Source organism: Stenella coeruleoalba (assembly GCF_951394435.1).
Source record: "Stenella coeruleoalba genome assembly, chromosome: 5".
NCBI classification, from domain to species: domain Eukaryota; kingdom Metazoa; phylum Chordata; class Mammalia; order Artiodactyla; family Delphinidae; genus Stenella; species Stenella coeruleoalba.
This window is the reverse complement of record NC_137150.1, coordinates 99,112,882-99,134,842: the sequence shown is the minus strand read 5'-3', so window position 1 is coordinate 99,134,842 and position 21,961 is coordinate 99,112,882. Positions and strand designations below refer to the sequence as shown.

The window sequence follows — 21,961 nt, the reverse complement described above, 5'->3', positions numbered from 1 at the left end:
CCTGTTCTATGCGGCTGCTTCCAACTAGCTATCTATTTTATGTTGGGTAGTGTATATATGTCCATGCCACTCTCTCGCTTTGTCACAGCTTACCCTTCCCCCTCCCTATATCCTCAAGTTCATTCTCTAGTAGGTCTGTGTCTTTATTCCTGTCTTACCCCTAGGTTCTTCATGACATTTTTTTTTCTTAAATTCCATATATATGTGTTAGCATACGGTATTTGTCTTTCTCTTTCTGACTTACTTCACTCTGTATGACAGACTCTAGGTCCATCCACCTTATTACAAATAGCTCAATTTTGTTTCTTTTTATGGCTGACTAATATTCCATTGTATATATGTGCCACATCTTCTTTATCCATCATCTGATGATGGACACTTAGGTTGTTTCCATCTCCGGGCTATTGTAAATAGAACTGCAATGAACATTTTGGTACATGACTCTTTTTGAATTATGGTTTTCTCAGGGTATATGCCCAGTAGTGGGATTGCTGGGTCATATGGTAGTGCTATTTTTAGTTTTTTAAGGAACCTCCATACTGTTCTCCACAGTGGCTGTATCAATTCACATTCCCACCAGCAGTGCAAGAGTGTTCCCTTTTCTTCACACCCTCTCCAGCATTTATTGTTTCTAGGTTTTTGGATGATGGCCATTCTGACTGGTATGAGATGATATCTCATTGTAGTTTTGATTTGCATTTCTCTAATGATTAATGATGTTTAGCATTCTTTCATGTGTTTGTTGGCAGTCTGTATATCTTCTTTGGAGAACTGTCATATAGGTCTTCTGCCCATTTTTGGATTGGGTTGTTTGTTTTTTTGTTATTGAGCTGCTTGTGAATTTTGGACATTAGTCCTTTGTCAGTTGCTTCATTTGCAAATATTTTCTCCTATTCTGAGGGTTGTCTTTTGGTCTTCTTTATGGTTTCCTTTGCTGTGCAAAAGCTTTGAAGTTTCATTAGGTCCCATTTGTTTATTTTTGTTTTTATTTCCATTTCTCTAGGAGGTGGGTCAAAAAGGATCTAGCTGTGATTTATGTCATAGAGTATTCTGCCTATGTTTTCCTCTAAGAGTTTGATAGTTTCTGGCCTTACATTTAGGTCTTTAATCCATATTGAGCTTATTTTTGTGTATGGTGTTAGGAAGTGTTCTAATCTCATACTTTTACATGTACCTGTCCAGTTTTCCCAGCACCACTTATTGAAGAGGCTATCCTTTCTCCACTGTACATTCCTGCCTCCTTTATTCCTGCCTCCTTTACCGTATGTGCGTCGGTTTATCTCTGGGCTTTCTATCTTGTTCCATTGATCTATCTTTCTGTTTTTGTGCCAGTACCATACTGTTTTGACTACTGTGGCTTTGTAGAATAGTCTGAAGTCAGGGAGCCTGATTCTTCCAGCTCCGTTTTTTGTTCTCAAGATTGCTTTGGCTATTTGGGGTCTTGTGTGTTTCCATACAAATTGTGAAATTTTTTGTTCTAGTTCTGTGAAAAATGCCAGTGGTAGTTTGATACGGATTGCATTGAATCTGTAGATTGCTTTGGGTAGTAGAGTCATTTTCACAATGTTGATTCTTCCAATCCAAGAACATGGTATATCTTTCCATCTATTTGTATCATCTTTAATTTCTTTTATCGGTGTCTTATAATTTTCTGTATACAGGTGTTTTGTCTCCTTAGGTAGGTTTATTCCTAGATATTTCATTCTTTTTGTTGCAGTGGTAAATGGGAGTGTTTTCTTGATTTCACTTTCATATTTTACATCATTCGTTTATAGGAATGCCAGAGATTTCTGTGCATTAATTTTGTATCCTGCTACTTTACCAAATTCATTGATTAGCTCTAGTAGTTTTCTGGTAGCATCTTTAGGATTCTCTATGTATAGTATCATGTCATCTGCAAACAGTGACAGCTTTACTTCTTCTCTTCTGATTTGGATTCCTTTTATTTCCTTTTCTTCTGTGATTGCTGTGGCTAAAACTTCCAAAACTATGTTGAATAATTGTGGTGAGAGTGGGCAACCTTGTCTTTTTCCTGATCTTAGTGGAAATGGTTTCAGTTTTTCACCATTGAGGATGATGTTGGCTGTGGGTTTGTCATATATGGCCTTTATTATGTTGAGGTAAGTTCCCTCTATGCCTACTTTCTGCAGGGTTTTTATTATAAATGGGTGTTGAATTTTGTTGAAAGCTTTTTCTGCATCTATTGAGATGATCATATGGTTTTTATTCTTCAATTTGTTAATATGGTGTATCACGTTGATTGATTTGCGTATATTGAAGAATCCTTGCATTCCTGGAATCAACCCTACTTGGTCATGGTGTATGATCCTTTTAATGTGCTGTTGGATTCTCTTTGCTAGTATTTTGTTGAGGATTTTTGCATCCATGTCATCAGTGATATTGGCCAGTAGTTTTCTTACTTTACGACATTTTTGTCTGGTTTTTGAATCAGGGTGATGGTGGCCTCGTAGAATGAGTTTGAGTGTTCCTCCCTCTGCTATATTTTGGAAGAGTTTGAGAAGGATAGCTGTTAGCTCTTCTCTAAATGTTTGATAGAATTCACCTGTGAAGCCATCTGGTCCTGGGCTTTTTTTTGTTGGAAGATTTTTAATCAGAGTTTCAATTTCAGTGCTTGTGATTGTTCTGTTCATATTTTCTATTTCTTCCTGATTCAGTCTTGGTAGGTTGTGCATTTCTAAGAATTTGTCCTATTCTTCCAGGTTGTCCATTTTATTGGCATAGAGTTGCTTGTAGTAATCTCTCATGATCTTTTGTATTTCTGCAGTGTCAGTTGTTACTTCTCCTTTTTCATTTCTAATTCTATTGATTTGAGTCTTCTCCCTTTTTTTCTTGACGAGTCTGGCTAATGGTTTATCAATTTTGTTTATCTTCTCAGAGAACCAGCTTTTCGTTTTATTGATCTTTGCTATCGTTTCCTTCATTTCTTTTTCATTTATTTCTGATCTGATCTTTATGATTTCCTTCCTTCTGCTAACTTTGGGGTTTTTTTGTTCTTCTTTCTCTAATTGCTTTAGGTGCAAGGTTAGGTTGTTTATTCGAGATGTTTCCTGTTTCTTGAGGTTGGATTGTATTGCTATAAACTTCCCTCTTAGAAATGCTTTTGCTTTATCCCATAGGTTTTGGGTCATCGTGTCTCCATTGTCGTTTGTTTCTACGTATTTTTTGATTTCCTCTTTAATTTCTTCAGTGATCACTTCGTTATTAAGTAGTGTATTGTTTAGCCTCCATGTGTTTGTGTTTTTTACAGATCTTTTCCTGTAATTGATATCTAGTCTCATAGCGTTGTGGTCAGAAAAGACACTTGATATGATTTCAGTTTTCTTAAATTTACCAAGGCTTGATTTGTGACCCAAGATATGATCTATCCTGGAGAATGTTCCACGAGCACTTGGGAAAAATGTGTATTCTGTTGTTTTTGGATGGAATGCCCTATAAATATCAATTAAGTCCATCTTGTTTGATGTATCATTTAAAGCTTGTGTTTCCTTATTTATTTTCATTTTGGGTGATCTGTCCATTGGTGAAAGTGGGGTGTTAAAGTCCCCTACTATGAATGTGTTACTGTTGATTTCCCCTTTTCTGGCTGTTAGTATTTGCCTTATGTATTGAGGTGCTCCTATGTTGGGTGCATAAATATTTACAATTTTTATATCTTCTTCTTGGATCGATCCCTTGATCATTATGTAGTGTCCTTCTTTGTCTCTTCTAATAGTCTTTATTTTAAAGTCTGTTTTGTGTGATATGTGAATTGCTACTCCAGCTTTCTTTTGGTTTCCATTTGCATGGAATATCTTTTTCCATCCCCTAACTTCAGTCTGTATGTGTCTCTAGGTCTGAAGTGGGTCTCTTGTAGACAGCGTATATATGGGTCTTGTTTTTGTATCCATTCAGGCAGTCTGTGTCTTTTGGTGGGAGCATTTAATCCATTTACATTTAAGGTAATTATCGATATGTATGTTCCTGTTCCCAATTTCTTAATTGTTTTGGGTTTGTTATTGTAGGTCTTTTCCTTGTCTTGTGTTTCTTGCCTAGAGGAGTTCCTTTAGCATTTGTTGTAAAGCTGGTTTGGTGGTGCTGAACTCTCTCAGCTTTTGCTTGTCTGTAAAGGTTTTAATTTCTCCATCAAATCTGAATGAGATCCTTGCTGGGTAGAGTAATCTTGGTTGTCGGTTTTTCTCTTTCATCACTTTCAGTATGTCCTGCCAGTCCCTTCTGGCTTGCAGAGTTTCTGCTGAAAGATCGGGTGTTAACCTTATGGTGATTCCCTTGTGTGTTATTTGTTGTTTTTCCCTTGCTGCTTTTAATATGTTTTCTTTGTATTTAATTTTTGACAGTTTGACTAATATGTGTGTTGGTGTGTTTCTCCTTGGATTTATCCTGTATGGGACTCTCTGTGCTTCCTGGACTTGATTAACTATTTTCTTTCCCATATTAGGGAAGTTTTCAACTATAATCTCTTCAAATATTTTCTCAGTCCCTTTCTTTTTCTCTTCTTCTTCTGGATCCCCTATAATTCGAATGTTGGTGTGTTTAATGTTGTCCCAGAGGTCTCTGAGACTGTCCTCAGTTCTTTTCATTCTTTTTTCTTTATTCTGCTCTGCAGTAGTTATTTCCACTATTTTATCATCCAGGTCACTTATGCGTTCTTCTGCCTCAGTTATTCTGCTATTGATCCCATCTAGAGTATTTTTAATTTCATTTATTGTGTTGTTTATCGTTGCTTGTTTCGTCTTTAGTTCTTCTAGGTCCTTGTTAACTGTTTCTTGCATTTTTTCTGTTCTATTTCCAAGATTTTGTATCATCTTTACTATCATTATTCTGAATTCTTTTCAGGTAGACTGCCTATTTCCTCTTCATTGTTAGGTCTGGTGGGTTTTTATCTTGCTCCTTCATCTGCTGTGTGTTTTTGTGTCTTCTCATTTTGCTTATCTTACTGTGTTTGGGGTCTCCTTTTTGCATGCCATAGGTTCGTTGTTCCCGTTGTTTAGGTGTCTGTCCCCAGTGTCTAAAGTTGTCTCAGTGGGTTGTGTAGGCTTCCTGGTGGAGGGGACTAGTGCCTGTGTTCTGGTGGATGAGGCTGGATCTTGTCTTTCTGGTGGGCAGGTCCACATCTGGTGGTGTGTTTTGGGGTGCCTGTGGACTTATTATGGTTTTAGGCAGCCTCTCTGCTAATTGTTGGGGGTTGTGTTCCTCTCTTGCTAGTTGTTTCGCATAGGGTGTCCGGCACTGTAGCTTGCTGGTCGTTGAGTGAAGCTGGGTGTTGGTGTTGACATGGAGATCTCTGGGAGATTTTCGCCGTTTGATATTATGTGCAGCTGGGAGGTCTCTTGTGGACCAGTGTCCTGAACTTGGCTCTGCCACCTCAGAGGCCCAGCACTGACTCCTGGCTGCAGCACCAAGAGCCTTTCATCCACACGGCTCAGAATAAAAGGGAGAAAAAGAAAGAAAGAAAGCGAGAAAATGAGAAAGAGAGAGAGAGAGAAAGAAAGAAAGAAAGCGAGAAAGAGAGAGAGAGAAAGAAAGAAAGAAAGAAAGAAAGAAAGAAAGAAAGAAAGAAAGAAAGAAAAAGAAAGAAAAGGAGGGAGGGAGGGAGGGAAGGAGGGAAGGAAGGAAGAAAGAAAGAAAAAGAAAGAGGAAAGATGATAAAATAAAGTAACATAAAATAAAATAAAGTTATTAAAATAAAAAATAATTATTAAGAAAAAAATTTAAAAAAAAACGGACGGATAGAACCCTAGGACAAATGGTGACAGCAAAGCTGTACAGACAAAATCTCTCACAGAAGCATACACATACACACTCACAAAAAGAGGAAAAGGGGAAAAAATAGTAAATTTTGCTCTCAAAGTCCACCTCCTCAATTTGGGATGATTCGTTGTCTATTCATGTATTCCACAGATGCAGGGTACATCAAGTTTACTGTGGAGCTTTAATCCGCTGCTTCTGAGGCTGCTGGGAGAGATTTCCCCTTTTCTTCTTTGTTCTCACAGCTCCTGGGGCTCAGGTTTGGATTTGGCCCCGCCTCTGAGTGTAGGTCGCCGGAGGGCATCTGTTCTTCGTTCAGACAGGACGGGGTTAAAGGAGCAGCTGCTTCGGGGACTCTGGCTCACTCAGGCCAGAGGGAAGGAGGGGTGCGGATGCGGGGCAAGCCTGCGGCGGCAGAGGCCGGCGGGACGTTGCACCAGCCTGAGGCGTGCCGTGCGTTCTCCACGGGAAGTTGTCCCTGAATCCCAGGAACCTGGCAGTGGCGGGCTGCACAGGCTCCCCGGAAGGGAGGTGTGGATAGTGACCTGTGCTCGCACACAGGCTTCTTGGTGGCGGCAGCAGCAGCCTTAGCGTCTCATGCCCGTCTCTGGGGTCCGTGCTGTTAGCCGCGGCTCGCGCCCATCTTTGGAGCTCCTTTAAGCAGCGCTCTTAATCCCCTCTCCTTGCGCACCAGGAAACAAAGAGGGAAGAAAAAGTCTCTTGCCTCTTCGGCAGGTCCAGACTTTTTCCCGGGCTCCCTCCCGGCTAGCCGTGGTGTACTAACCCCCTGCAGGCAGTGTTCACGCAGCCAACCCCAGTCCTCTCCCTGTGCTCCACCGAAGCCCGAGCCTCAGCTCCCAGCCCCGCCCGCCCCGGCGCATGAGCAGACAAGCCTCTCGGGCTGGTGAGTGCTGGTTGGCACCGATCCTCTGTGTGGGAATCTCTCCGCTTTGCCCTCCGCACCCCTGTTGCTGCGCTTTCCTCTGCGGCTCCGAAGCTTTCCCCCTCTGCCACCCGCAGTCTCCGCCTGCGAAGGGGCTTCCTAGTGTGTGGAAACTTTTATTCCTTCACCACTCCCTCCCACTGGTGCAGGTCCCGTTCCTATCCTTTGGTCTCTGTTTATTCTTTTTTCTTTTGCCCTACCCAGGTACGTGGGGAGTTTCTTGCCTTTTGGGAGGTCTGAGGTCTTCTGCCAGCGTTCAGTAGGTGTTCTGTAGGAGTTGTTCCACGTGTAGATGTATTTCTGGTGTATCTGTGGGGAGGAAGGTGATCTCCACGTCTTACTCTTCCGCCATCTTCCCTGAACCCCCCAGAAATTCATTATTTTTAATGAATTAAGGTGAATAATAGAAATCTACAATGCTCTATTAGAAAATGTCTTGCAGAAGAAATCACAAATCTCATTTTATAGTATCGTATTTTGGGGGGATAAAATCAGTTTCTAGATGACAAGATACTTCCTGAACCCAAACTAGTTTTTAATATTAAGCTGTCCTAATGTTCATTTATTGTTAATATACTGAGGTTGCTGATCTAGGTTTTCTAAACTGATGAATAGAGAGAGAGGAGGTACATTTTAACTTGATAACTTTCCAAGAACCTGATCTTAGCTGTCATTTTCTTGAGATGTGCTCTGTAAACACCTTTCTTCTACAATTCCCACTTTTGCCCCACTCCCCAATATAAATGCTCTCATTCTATCACATCATCCAGTTTTATATTCTTAACATTTAAAACAATCTGAAATTACCTTGCATATACAGTTGTTGTTTATTAAATTTTTCCTCATTGTAAAATTAAATTCCATAAGAGTATAGATCTTGTATTGTTCAATACTGAATCCCAGACACCTAGAATATTGCTTAGTAGTTAAATGTATTTTTGGACAAATGGACTGATGGGTGATTTTTTTAATTTTTATCTTTGGGCAGGGAGTAATGGTCGATAGCACCGAGGATATCATTTTTAGCAGTCTTAATAAAGCTAACCAAATAGGGTCTCTCTTAGGAATCTTGTTCTACTCTTATTGATGTTGGTCTATTCCTGGGCTGTCTCAGATAGCCTAGTCCACTTAGGTACTAATTCCTGTGCCCTTTGCTTGCTTGTAAGCATTCCCTGTCCAATTTAGAGAATTACCAAATGTATTTGTTCCTGGATAGAGCAGAGGAAAGTTAATCGGTGGAGACTATTTCGGAATTGTTTAGAGGAAAATCTGGAAGTACCAGCCCACATATCTTGTCCTATCCTGATTAATTTGTGGAGTTTCTTCTTTCTAATTATCTTCCAATAGAACTTTAGAAGTGAGGGGAAGAAAAGAAAGTTGATTAATTTTATCCCTATTAAAACAGCAAGTTAAAGGGTAGCTTGTCTGGAAACAGAAGGAGTTTGTGAAGAAACTGGGTGATTGTGAAGAGGCTAGGCCAATTTCTAATTACAGCTCACTGAAGACAAAGCTACTCATTTGAGGTATATTTTCTGAGATTTCTTTAAACTTTTAACCTTTTTTATTATTATGTTTTTCCTAATAATAATAGCTGATGATTTTATCACATGATTGACACATGAAAATCCATAAAATCGAAAGTGTTGCATTTTGGGACAACAAAAATTAGGAAACTCTTTATTCCAAAGTTTGTTGTGCAATGAAAGACCCCTAAGGTATGAGGCAGGAATCTGAGTAGCAGGAAATAAAATCTGTCTAACATAAACAAAAAGAGAGATATTTTTGGAAGAATACTAGGCAGCTCACAGGATAAAAGGAAAAGCTGAATAAACAAATCTCAAAGCCAAAACCAGGGCAGCTCTGGGAGGTCTTTTCACTAGCACATTACTATTAAGGTGACGAAGCTACAGTGACTTTTCACCTTCTGTCTTTCGATTTGAATTTTAAATTTTCAGGAGTAGACTACCAAAGTGAACATAATGATGTGGAGCAACAATTTCCCCTCTACTTCTCCTGTTTTTACATAAAAGCAACAGGATGAACTGAAAGGAAATTTTTTTAAGTTACACTTTGGGCAGTATGGAGAAAATTGGGGAATGAAACTGAAATCAGTGAGAGTGTAATTCTAATAATAGCAAACATTTGTTGAGCGTTTACTATGGACCAGACACTATGTTGAGTATTTTGCATCCATTAACTTATTGAATTCTCATGATAACACTATGAGTTAAGGATAGTAATAATATATTTTACATTTGGGAAAATTAAGGCTTAGAGCAGCGGTCCCCAACCTTTTTGGCACCAGGGACCAGTTTCATGGAAGACAGTTTTTCCACAGGGGGGGTTGCAGGGGGGTTGGGGGGGATGGTTCAGGCGGTAATGTGAGCGATGGGGAGTGATGGGGAGCGGCATATGAAGCTTTGCTGGCTCACCCACCACTCACCTCCTGCTGTGCGGCCCGGATCCTAACAGGCCGCGGACCGCTACCGGTCTAAGGCCCGGGATTGGGGACCCCTGGCTTAGAGAAGTGAAGTAACTTGTTTAGGTAGTATATTAGCAATTAGGAGTAATCAGGAGGCTGTTGTAGTAATTTGAAGCAAGAAACGATAATGGCTGAGCTAAGTTAGTGAGATAGAACCAATAAAGCTTAGAGAACGGTTGTATAGGGAATGTAAAAATGGGAGGAGTTGGGGGCTTCCCTGGTGGCGCAGTGGGCGCGGGTTCGTGCCCCGGTTCGGGAGGATACCGCGTGCCCCGGAGCGGCTGGGCCAGTGAGCCATGGCCGCTGAGCCTGCGCGTCTGGAGCCTGTGCTCCGCAGCCGCGGAGGCCGCGGCAGTGAGAGGCCCGTGAACCGCAAAAAAAAAAAAAAAGGGGGGGGAGGAGTTGAGAATAAATCCTAGGCATCTGGGTCAGAAAGTGAATGGATTTTTATTCAAAAGGAGAAAGTTTTGATGATAGAAGTATTATGATGCATTTGATGAGCTAACTTGTCCATTTAAGACCTTTTACTTGCCTGTGAGATGTGTCAGCAGGTCTCCCACTATACTCTTGCCCCCTTATAATCTCTTTTCCACACAGTTCCCACCATGGCCTTCAAGGCCCTACCTATCTTACTTGGTTACATACAGCTCTTTCCCTCACTAAATATACTTTAGACATACAGGCCTTCTACTTTTTCTGAGTGGTGGTGAGTTCCTCCCCGCCTTGAGGTCATGCCCTGGCTAATTCCTTTGACTGGAATGTTCTTTGCCAATATCTTGTCATAGCTTTTCCCCTTCTTAACATTCACTCCTGGGTGAGATGTCCCCTCATCAGAGAGGCTCTTCTATACTAACCCTCCTCTGCCCCATTGCCTCCCACCCTCAATCACCTTTCATAGCACTGAGCACTGCTCAAAATTGTGTTCACTTGTAACTCAGTTGTTTATTGCTGTTTACCTCCTCCAGATTATAAATTCCATGAGAGCAGGGACCATGTATATTCACCATCTACACATGAGCACAGTCCTCTGTAGCATATATAAACTCAATAAGTATGAAAGATTAGAAAGTCCTATATGTGAGCTGAAGGAGACTTTTGAAACCACTTTAAGTCCGTGGTAACTTGCAGCAAGCCACAAACTGTGAATGTGAAGACACACATGCAGATTTATAATTAGTAAACCTTAAACTTTATAAAGAATTCACATGCAGTGATCTCATTGCAAAATTTATAATTTTGTTTAATCCTGTCATCTCCTTAGTGGCAGATTTTAGAACTGGAAAATCTGGGTGCTTTTTTTTTTAACCTGAGGAAAAATTCATCTTTGGTCATTGCAATTTTCTAAACTTTGTCTTCTCTCTTAAAGGCTCAATCTCAAGATATAGTTCCAACAATAGGATTCAGCATAGAGAAATTCAAATCGTCCAGGTAATTCATTTTATTAAACTTGTGATTAAGAAGTTGTGGGTGAAAAGTGATATTAGATCTACATAGTTATTCCTCCTACTCTTAGAAAAAAGTAAGTTGCTATTTCAGAAGCCCATAGATATTAAAATACTTGTACCACTACCTCTGGATTATTCTAAAGAATTTAGAGTTTAGATAAACTCTGACAACGTCACTAGCAAAGGAAATATCTTTCTTATATGTTACTAATTGTAAAATCATATTTATATTCAAAAAATTCATTCTATGGCACTTGTACTTGAAAGCTGGCCCAAGTTGAATATTGTATATTAAGGGTGGTTTCTTTGATTGAAAACAATTTAAAATTTTAAGTAAAAGTTAGACTTTTACTACCTTATAATGTAATCATGTTTTTTCATTTTGTTTGTTTTGTTTTATAGTTTGTCTTTTACAGTGTTTGATATGTCAGGTCAAGGAAGATACAGAAATCTCTGGGAACACTATTATAAGTAAGTATGTTTGTGAATGTTGGTAAACTAGATGGTTATATTTTAATAACCAGTAATGATTAGAAATCCAAATGATTACATGGGCTAGGTTGCAATGTTTATTCTTTATATAATTTAAGTATACTTCCTAATTTAAAAAAAAAGTATAATCATACTTCACATTATTTCTCAAATGCTTCAGGTTCTTCCTGACCTTGCATATGTTGTTCTGTCTGTTTTTAGTGTCCTATTCTACCCTACTTCTCTGCAACTTAAGGTTAATATATTTGTTCTTTAAGGACTAGCTCAAAAGTCACCTCCTCTATGAAGGATTCCACTGTTTTGCCCAGTTATTCTGTCCCCCATGTTGACACGGTACTTCGTCCATTCATATCTCTTGAATCGTACTTATTACATCTTAAACTCATGTACCATAGCTGCCTCCCTAGTGGGATTATGAACTCCTCAAGGGCAGGGATTTTTTTTTTATTCAGTATTTCTTCAAGACCAAGTATGATTCTGGCCAGATAGATCAGTAAATACTTACTGTATAAATTTAGTTAAAATAAATAGCACTAATAAACAGCACTAATAGTTGATCCATGTGTTCTACAAGCAATTCTAAACAAGATGTTTTTAGCATGTGCAAATCAAGTGCTCACCAATTTCTTCAGATTAATAGCTGTCAAGTTGCTAGGATCCAAGTGTGTTATACTTTCTCAAGATTTGCATGCGATGTTAAAATAAATTCATTAAACTTGTAATATTGCTAGGACTTCTTCATTTAAGATGAGTGTAACTCACTTTTGGAGTCTGAAATTTATAAACAGTATCTCTTCACTAAATGCACTTTTGTTCTTATGAACTCTTGTCTTGAAATGGTGTGTGATGACTGCCAGATCAGATTTTAATTTTCATTGGCTAATTCTTTCATGCTAATGTGGGGACAAATGTTGTATTCCTTGGGTAGGAACCAAAGGAGATTTATTCCAGATATTCTTTAAATATTGAGGGCCTATTTAAATCATATAGAGCCAGAGGACCTCTGAGGTAGAAAGAGAAGAATGCTTCAGATTTGAGGGCCAGTTTGGAAAAGGAGGGGTGGAATGTTTGTGGTATCCTACAATAAATTCTCTGGGGGAAATGTGAGGCGTTTTTGTTTTTAAGGAAACCTCAGTTTTCAGTATAGGATTTTTTTATTCTTCTTCCAATTAGTAGGTAAACAATTCTTTTTTCTAAAAAAAAATGTATTTAGTTACTTTAAAAAAATGTAACATTTATTTTAATTACGGAAAACAATACTGCATAAAAAAATAGTACTTTAAAAAGGAAGCTTTTTTTCTGACTTTAACTTCTTTTTCTTCAAAATCTTTTTGGAAGAAGTTAATGAATTCAGGAGTATTATAGGTACATTGTAGGTGGAATGCCGAATATGGTTACTGTTGAGAAGTCTACAGTAATAGTAAATTTATTTCCTCTATCTCTATACTTTTCTAATTGTGAAAGAACAAGTGCATTTTAATCTATTAGACTGAAAGAGGTTAAAAAGATTAAGTCTACTGTTGGCAAAATAAGCCACTCTTGTAGTGAGAATGTAACATCTTTCTTGGATAATTTATCAATATCTGTTAAAATGAAAAATGTTCATGCCCTGCAGCCATAATTTTTGCTTTCAGAAAAGTACAGTATGACTAGGACTACTGGGCAAAGATACACAGAAAAGAATGTGTGTTGAGAATTATTTATAATGACATTTTTTCATATCAATTATATGAAGAAAAAAATTATTCTTAATAAAAGTATGTGCTTAATACATATGGAGAGAGAAGAAAATTCTTAGTAGAATATACCGTACCATTAATAGCATTTGTTTTGGGAATAAGATTATAAAGGAAGTTTAGTTTGTCATTTGTATGACTCTGTAATGTTAATTATTGTATAATTTTTGCATATTACTCTTAGAATATAAAAAAAGTAATAAAGCATAAAATATAAAGAGTGCATATTTGGAAAGGAGTTAATATTTGGAAAATATAGAAAAGCATATTTAAACATTGTTTCCTGTAAATCTCACTAATAAATTTACCATTGTTAATCTTTTGGGTATGTTTCTTCTATTTTGAAATATATAATATACACTTTACATAATTGAGAAAGTAGCCTTCTAAAGTATGTACCGTGTACTATATAGTTTTTCAGTTAACATTTTATGATAAGGGTGAATCAGGAAAAACATAGAAAGGATGTAACTCTCATGGCAGCCTAATATTTTTTCATATTCCTGTGCCCAAATTTGCTTAATCATTTCTCTATTTTTGGACATAAAGACTGTTTTCAGTTTTTGAAGATTATAAGCAGTTCTTCAGTTAACATATTACTGTATAAATCTCTGTCATACTTCATGTTTCCTTAGTATAAATTCCAGAAATGAAATTACTGGCTCAAAGTGAATATTTTTAAAGCTCTTGATAGGTATTTCCAATTATATCAGTTTCCATTTCCACTAATAATATGTGACTGTGATAATCTGCATTCATTTTTTAAATGATAGGAGAAAATGGTATTAAAAATTTGTTTTATTTTTATATGCATGTGGTTACTAATGGCATTGAACTTTAAAATCTTAATTTATGATTACACTGAGTCACAAAACACATATAAATGTCCAATAAATATATGAAAATATATTGAACTTAACGAGCAATTAACAAAATACAAAGTAAAATAATATGCTGTTAGGATGGTAAAAAATTGAAAAGAATGATAAGAGCCATGCTGGCAAGGGAGTGGGAAAAGTGCTGGTAGTAGTATAAATTGATATAACATTTCCAGAGGATAATTTATCAATGTTTATCTAAAACTTTAAATTTTGTATGTATTTCTGGAAATTTTATTCCTAAGAACACATCTTAAAGTATCAAGAAATTTTTAAAATGTATTTAGGAGGATGTTTATCCCAAAGTTTTTCATAGTAATGAAAATTGGAAGTAACCTATGAAGTGCAAAAATAGAAGTTTGGTACAATATTCAATGACACGTCCATTATACTTTATAATCATTAAAAGAAAGATGCGAAGGAAATCAGTGATTTTTGAAGTGCCACTGTGATCTGTAAGTGAATCCTTATACAATTGCAGTGGCTGGTTATCAGCTTAAAAGTCAAATAGAATAAAATAAAAGCTCTTTGTAAGTATTGTCTCAGGAGACTATTTCAAATATATTTACATATACTTATGTGTCTAACGGCATCTTAATGTAAAATGTATTTCTCACTATGGTTATGGTAAAAAATATTTGAGAAACACTGGTGTAGAGCTTTAATGTTTCATATAAAAGTAGTTCAAACTATACTGCAAAAAAAGATCAGGGAAATGTACATATATTTCAGAAAGGCAGTATAAAACAGCAGGATTCCATTTAAATACAGATGTAGATATTCATATATGAATGTACACAAAGGAAATGTTGAAAATGATTTACATGAAAATATTAATGGTTGTATCTGTGTAATAGGATTATGGTTTTACTTGTTATTTTTTAAAATTATGAAATGTCACTAAATTTACCATATTATGATCCAAATGAAAAGAAATTATTTTACATGAAATATGACTAACATGGTTAATATATTAATTACTCATATAAACTAATAAGAAATAGCACCAAAGCCTGTAATGTATAAATGGACATAGGACATGAAGACATAATACACAGGTTAGGAATTGCAAATGGAGAGTAAACATAGAAAAATGTTCAAGTTTATCTTTAATATTTCTCATTCTTTATATTATACAGAGAAGGACAAGCCATTATTTTTGTCATTGATAGTAGTGATAGATTAAGAATGGTTGTGGCCAAAGAAGAACTTGATACTCTTCTGAATCATCCAGGTACATGTGTGTGTCTTTCAGTCTGTGATGTCTGTGCTTTGGGGTCTGTTTATGTATGATGTTTTGTTCTTTGGTGTAAGCAAAACGTGTTGTTTATGCTGTGTGATCTTTTATTTAAAATTTTTGAATTTTAAAACATATTAATTATGCAGAATTAACAATATCTTTACTTGCAGTACCATATATTTTTTAAATTTCAAAGCTTTTTGCAATGTTTTTATTTCCCTGAAAATGAAAATGCCCTTTTTTTCTGATTATATAAGTAATGTGTCAATAGCAAAATATGTGGATGGACAAAGAACAAGGAAGAAAGTAAAAATCGATGTTTCAACACATTAAAATTTTTTTGGTTACCATCTTTTTACGTGTGTGTGTGTGTGTGTGTGTGTGTGTATGTGTGTGATCACAGCATTTCTTAGATATTTATTGTGGGAATTCTTTTAAAACAGATCTTTTCTGTTTTTAAACTACTCCCAGCCCTCTTTGAAGATATCAGTATTAACAATTTGGTACTTTTACTTTCATACCTTTATCTATATTTCATATCATATATACATACACAAACATATACAGGTACCAAAGATACATATAGTCGCCCTTGGTACCTATGGGAGATTGGTTCTAGGATCCCCAAGGATACCAAAAACTGTGGTTGCTCATGTCCCTTATATAAAATGGTGTAGTATTTGCATAGAATCTATGCGCATCCTCCCACATACTTTAAATAATCTCTAGATTGCTCATAATACCTAAGAAAATATAAATACTATGTAAATAATGCCAGTGCATGGTAAATTCAAGTTTTGCTTTTGGAAACTTTCTGTAATTTTTTCCTGGCGTATTTTCCATTCACAGTTGGTCGAATTTGTGGGTGTGGAGTCCACTGATACAGAGGGCAAACTGTACAGGGTTGGGCGCTATGAGAATTGTCATCGTTATTTACTAGACGGGATCATTTTCTGTACACTCTTCTGCATCTTCCTCTTCTCAAATAACACTGCATGATGGAAATCCTTTCAAGTCAAATTGCATATATATAATTATTCTTTTTAATGATGCCTAATATGCCATACTGTGAATGTACCATAGTTTATTCAGTCATTCACCTGTTGCTAGATATTCTTTTTTTTCCCACAGTAAGTTTTCCAGTAGTATTGTGAAATTCTGCATTTTTAGCCTTACTCATGGAAAAACATTTTAAGTGGCCTTTGTACCTGTGGTTTTAGAAAAGGACTTCTAACAATTCTTGCTGCTTAACCATAATATCTTTGGTATTTTTATTGGACAACCTCAAGTTTATGCAAGTATTTGGGGGGGAAATTATCCAGCCTGTACTTTTTATGTGACTTTTTCACTTTTAAAAACTTAGTCTTTTATCTGGGTTGAGAAGGCACTTGATTCTACATTCCCTTTTTTGTTAATATTTCCACTTTCTCCCCCAAAAGTGTTTTGACGTTGACCAAAAAATGAAATAGTTCCTGCAAAATCTGCTTTAAATACCGTGGGATCCTTGGTTTCCTCAACTGAAGCCTTGTCCATGTATCTTTATGTACTTACTGATGCATTTATTTTACCGTTAGATTCCCAAAGGAGGAATTTCTCAGCTGAAACGTATATGAAGGTTTTTTTAAAATTGAAGTATAAGTTGTAATACAGTGAAATGCTCAGATCTTAAGTATATAGTTCTGTAATTTTGACAAATGCATACACTCATGTAACTACATTCCCAATCAAGAAACAGAACATTTTCATCACCTCAAAAAGTTCCTTCATGCCCCTTTCCAATCAACACCCCACACCTGGAAACAGAGGAACTACTAATCTGATTTTGATCCCCAGAATTTTGCCTATTCTACAATTTCATATAAATGAGGAGAAAGGGACATACATTTTTGTGCCTAGGTTTTTTCATTCAGCATAATGTTTTGGGGAGGCACCCATGTTGTTGTATCACTTGTTTACTCCTTTTGCTTGCTTTGTAATATTCTATTATATGAATATACCACAGTTTGCTTATCCAGTCTCTTGTTGATTAATATCTGGGCTGTTTCTAGTTCAGGGCAATTATGAATAAAGCTGGTGTGAACATATTTTTGAGATATAATTCACATATAATATTATATCAGTTTCAGTTATTCAGCATAATGATTTGATATTTGTATATACAGTTAGCTCCTTGAACAACTGGGGTTTGAACTGCACAGGTTCGCTTATATGCAGATTTTTTTCAAATAATGCTACAGTAGTACTACATGATTTGAAGTTGATTGAATCCACGAATGTGGAACCGCAGATACAGAGGGTCGGCAACGAAGTTATTCACAGATTTTTGACTGTGCAGGGTTCGGAGCCCCACCTCCACGTTGTGCCAGGGTCAACTGTATTATGAAATGATCACTATAATAAGTCTAGTTAACTTTTTTTTTTTTTTTTACAACACATAGGGTTTTTTTCATGGGATAAGAACTTTTAAGATCTGTTCTTAGCAACTTTCAAATACACAATACAGTATTACTAACTGTAGTCACCATGCTATACATTACATCTCATGAATTATTTGATGACTGGAAGTTTGTGTTTTTTGGACCCTTTCACCCATCTCAAGCTCCCTCCACCCCAGCCGCCTCTGACAACAGCCAGTTTCTTCTCTGCATCTATCGGTTTGTTGTGTTTTGTTTTCTTCAGATTCCACATGTAAGTGAGATCATATGATATTTGTCTTTCTCTGACTTATTTCACTTAGCATAATGCATTCCATTTTGTCATTTCCTATCTTGCAATGCCCCCCCCCCGATTTTGTATTAGGGCTGTAGAGACCTCATAAAATGACTTGAAGAGTATTTACTCCTCCTCTATTTTTTTATCTTTTGGATTTGTGTAGAATTGATATTATTTCTTACTTAAACATTAAAATAGAATCTACCAATGAAGCCATCTGGGTCAGGATTTTGTGTGTATGTTGGGGGCATGAATTATAAATTCAGTTTCTTTAAATGATGTAAGGCTATTAAAGTTCTGTATTTCTTCTTGCGTCACTTTCGGTAATTTGTGACTGAATTTGTTAATTTGTTAATTTATCTAAGTTGTGAAATTTATTGGCATAAAATTGTTTGTAACATCCTCTCATTATCATTTTAATGTCTATAAGACCTGTATGATATACATATCTTCTTTCATTTCTAATATTGGCAATTTATGTTTCCTCCCGTTTTTCTTGCTCCATCTTTTAAAGAGTTTATGGTTTTATTAATTTTCCAAGAACCAGCTTTAGGTTTTGGTATTTTCCTCTGTGGGTGTGTCTTTTTTAAACTTCATTAATTTCTGCTCTCTTTTTATTAAGAACTTCCATTTTTATTATGAACTTCCTGTATTTAAATTGAATCTTTTTCAGATGTAAGTGGAAATTGTTGATTTTACACCTTTCTTTTCTAATAAAGCATTTTACACCTTTGTTTTATAGTAAAAGCATTTAAAGTAATACATATTTTCTGAGTATTTAGCTATATCTCACAAATTTTGATATATTTCTTTTCTTTATTATTTGGCTCAAAGTATTTTCCAGGCTTAACCTTGTAAATTCTTCTTTGATGCTTGGATTATTTAGTAGTGTATTATTATTTAATTTCCCAAATATTTGGGAATTTTCTAGGTATATTTTTGTGATTGATTTCTGATTTAATTCCATGTGATCAAAGAACCTATTCTGCATGATTTTTATTCTTAGAAATATATGGCCTAACATATACGATTGAGTGTGGTGAATGTTCCATCTGCAATTACGTAGAATGTATATCTTGCTGTTCTTGGCTGAAGAGTTCTATAAATGTCAGTTGATAGTGTTATTCACTTCTTCCACATCCTTTCTTTATTGAGGTATAGTTGATGTGTTAATACAATATCATGTAAGTTTCAGGTGTACAGCATAGTGATTCACAATATATTAAAGTTATGTTCCATTTATAGTTAATATAAAATATTGGTTGTATTCCCTGTGTTGTACAATATATTCTTGTAGCTCATTTATTTTATACATAGTAGTTTGAACCTCTTAATCTCCTACCCCTACCTTGCTCCTCCACCCTTCCCTCTCCTGAGTGGTGACCACTAGTTTGTGCCCTACATCTGCGAGTCTGTTCCTTTTATGTTATATTCACTAGCTTGTCATATTTTTTAGATTCCACATATAAGTGATATCATACAGTATTTGCCTTTCTCTGTCTGACTTATTTCACTCAGCGTAATACCCTTCAAGTCCATCCATGTTGCAAATGGTGATATTTAATTCTTTTTCATGGCTGAGTAGTATGCCATTGTATATACGTACCACATCTTCTTTATCCATTCATCTGCTGATGGACACATAGGTTGCTTTCATATCTTGACAACTATGAACACTAGGGTGCATATATCATTTCGAATTAGTGTTTGGGGTTTTTTTTTGATAAATACCCAAGAGTGGAATTGCTGACTCATATGACAGTTCTATTTTTAGTTTTCTGAAAAACCTCCATACTGTTTTCCATAGTGGCTGCACCAATTTACATTCCAACCGGCAGTGTACAAGGGTTTCCTTTCCTCTACATCCACACCAACATTTGTTATTTGTGTTCTTTTTGATGATAGCCATTCTGACAGGTGTGAGGTGATATCTCATTGCAGTTTTAATTTGCATTTCTCAGATAATTAATGATGTTGAGCATCTTTTCATGTACCTGTTGGTGAGCTGTATATCTTCTTTGGAAAAATGTCTGTTCAATCTTCTGACCATTTTTTAATTGGGTTGTTTGTTATTTTGATGTTGAGTTGTATGAGCTGTTCATATAGTTTGGATATTAACCCCTATTGGTCATATCATTTGCAAATAAGTTCTGCCATTCAGTAGGTTGTCTTTTCATTTTTGTCACTGGTTTCCTTTGTTGTGCAAAAGCTCTTAACTTTAATTAGGTCCCACTTGTTTAGTTTTGCTTTTATTTCCTTTGATTTAGGAGACAGATCCAAAAAAATATTGCTACAATTTATGTCAAAGAGTGTTCTGCCTGTTTTCTCTTCTAAGAGTTTTATGATTTCAGGTAGGCTTTAATCAATTTTGAGTTTATTTTTAGATATAGTGTTAGAGAATGTTCTAATTTCATTCTTTTACATGTAGCTGTCCAGTTTTCCCAGAACCACTTATTGAACAGACTGTCTTTTCTCCGTTGTATATTCTTGCCTCCTGTGTTTTAGATTAAATGACCATAAGTGCATGTGTTTATTTCTGGCCACTCTGTCCTAATGTGGTGTATCACAAGGATCAGTGGATCCTTCCACTGATCCATGTGTCTGTTTTTTTGCCAGTACTATACTGTTCTGATTATTGTAGCTTTGCCGTATAGTCTGAAATCAGGGATCATGACTCCTCCAGTTCTGTTCTTCTTTCCCAAGATTGTCTTGACTATTCAGGGTCTTCTGTGTTTCCATACAAATTTTTAAATTATTTGTTCTAGTTCTGTGAAAAATGCCATTGGTATTTTGACAGGGATTGCACTGAATCTGTATTTTGTCTTGGGTATTATGGTCATTTTAACAATATTAATTCTTGCAATCCATGAATACAGTGTATCTTTTCACCTGTTTATGTTATCTTCAGTTTCTTTCATCAGTGTGTTATAGTTTTCTGAGTATAGGTCTTTTACCTCCTTAGGTAGGTTTATTCATAGATATTTTATTCTTTTTGATGCAATTGTAAATGGAATTGTTTCCTTGTTTTCTCTTTCTCATAGTTTGTTGTTAGTGTATAGAAATGCAACAGATTTCTTTATATTAATTTTGTATCCTGAAAATTTACTGAATTCACTGATGAGCTCTAGTAGTTTTGGGGGTGCATCTTTGGGATTTTCTATGTATAGGATCATGCCATCTGCAAACAGATCCTTGTGATAGTTTTACTTCTTCCTTTCCAATTTGGATTCCTTTTATTTCTTTTTCTTGTCTGACTACTGTTGCTAGGACTTCCAAAAGTGTTTTGCATGAAATTGGTGAGAGTGGGCATCCTTGTCTTGTTCTTGATCTTAGAGGAAATGCTGTCAGCTTTTCACCATTGAATATGATGTTAGATGTGGACTTGTCATATGTGGCCTTTATTATGTTGAGGTATGTTCCCTCTGTACCCACCCTCTAGAGAGTTTTATATCATTAATGAATACTGAATTTATTTCAAAGCTTTTTCTTTATCTATTGAGATGATCATATGGTTTTTATTCTTGAACTTGTTAATGTGGTGTATCACAATGATTGATTTGTTGGTATTGAAAAATCCTTTCATCCCTGGGTTGAATCCCACTTGATCATGATTCTTTTGATGTATTGTTGCATTAGTTTGCTAATATTTTGTTGAGGACTTTTGCATGTATGTTCATCAGTGATATTGGCCTGTAATTTTGTGTGTGTGTGTGTGCACGCGTGTGTGTGATATCTTTGTCTGGTTTTGGTATTAGGGTGGTGCTAACCTCATAGAATGAGTTCGGAAGCGTTCCTTCCTCTGCACATTTTGGAATAGTTTGAGAAAGATTGGTGTTAATTCATCTCTAAATATTTGATAAAGTTCACCTGTGAAGCCACCTGGTCCTAGATTTATATTTGTTGGGATTTTTTTTTTTTTTTTTACTACTGACTCAATTTTATTACTGGTAATTGGTCTGTTTATATTTTCTATTTCTTCTTGGCTCAGTCTTGAGAGACTGTACATTTCTAGAAATTTGTCCAGTTTTTCCAGGTTATCCATTTTATTGGCATATAGTTGCTCATGGTAGTCTCTTATGATCCTTTGTATTTCTATGGTGTTGGTTTTAACTTCTCCTTTTTCATTTCTTATTTTATTGATTTGGGCCCTCTTCATTTTTTTCTTAATGCGTCTGGCTAAAGGTGAATCAATTTTGTTTATCTTTCAAAGAACTAACTTTTAGTTTCATTGATCTTTTCTGTTGCCTTTTTAGTCTCTATTTCATTT

At 36.0% G+C, this 21,961-nt stretch overlaps 1 protein-coding gene across 1 annotated transcript in view; it reads left to right on the top strand.

Annotated features, from left to right (window-relative positions):
* ARL6 (ARF like GTPase 6) overlaps nucleotides 1-21,961 on the top strand; it is a 51,510-nt gene that overhangs the window by 14,076 nt on the left and 15,473 nt on the right. The window contains exons 3-5 of the mRNA XM_079921486.1: nucleotides 10,558-10,619; nucleotides 11,039-11,107; nucleotides 14,882-14,976. Of these exons, the coding sequence (XP_079777612.1) occupies nucleotides 10,558-10,619; nucleotides 11,039-11,107; nucleotides 14,882-14,976 (226 nt within the window). The remainder of the gene's footprint in view (nucleotides 1-10,557; nucleotides 10,620-11,038; nucleotides 11,108-14,881; nucleotides 14,977-21,961) is intronic.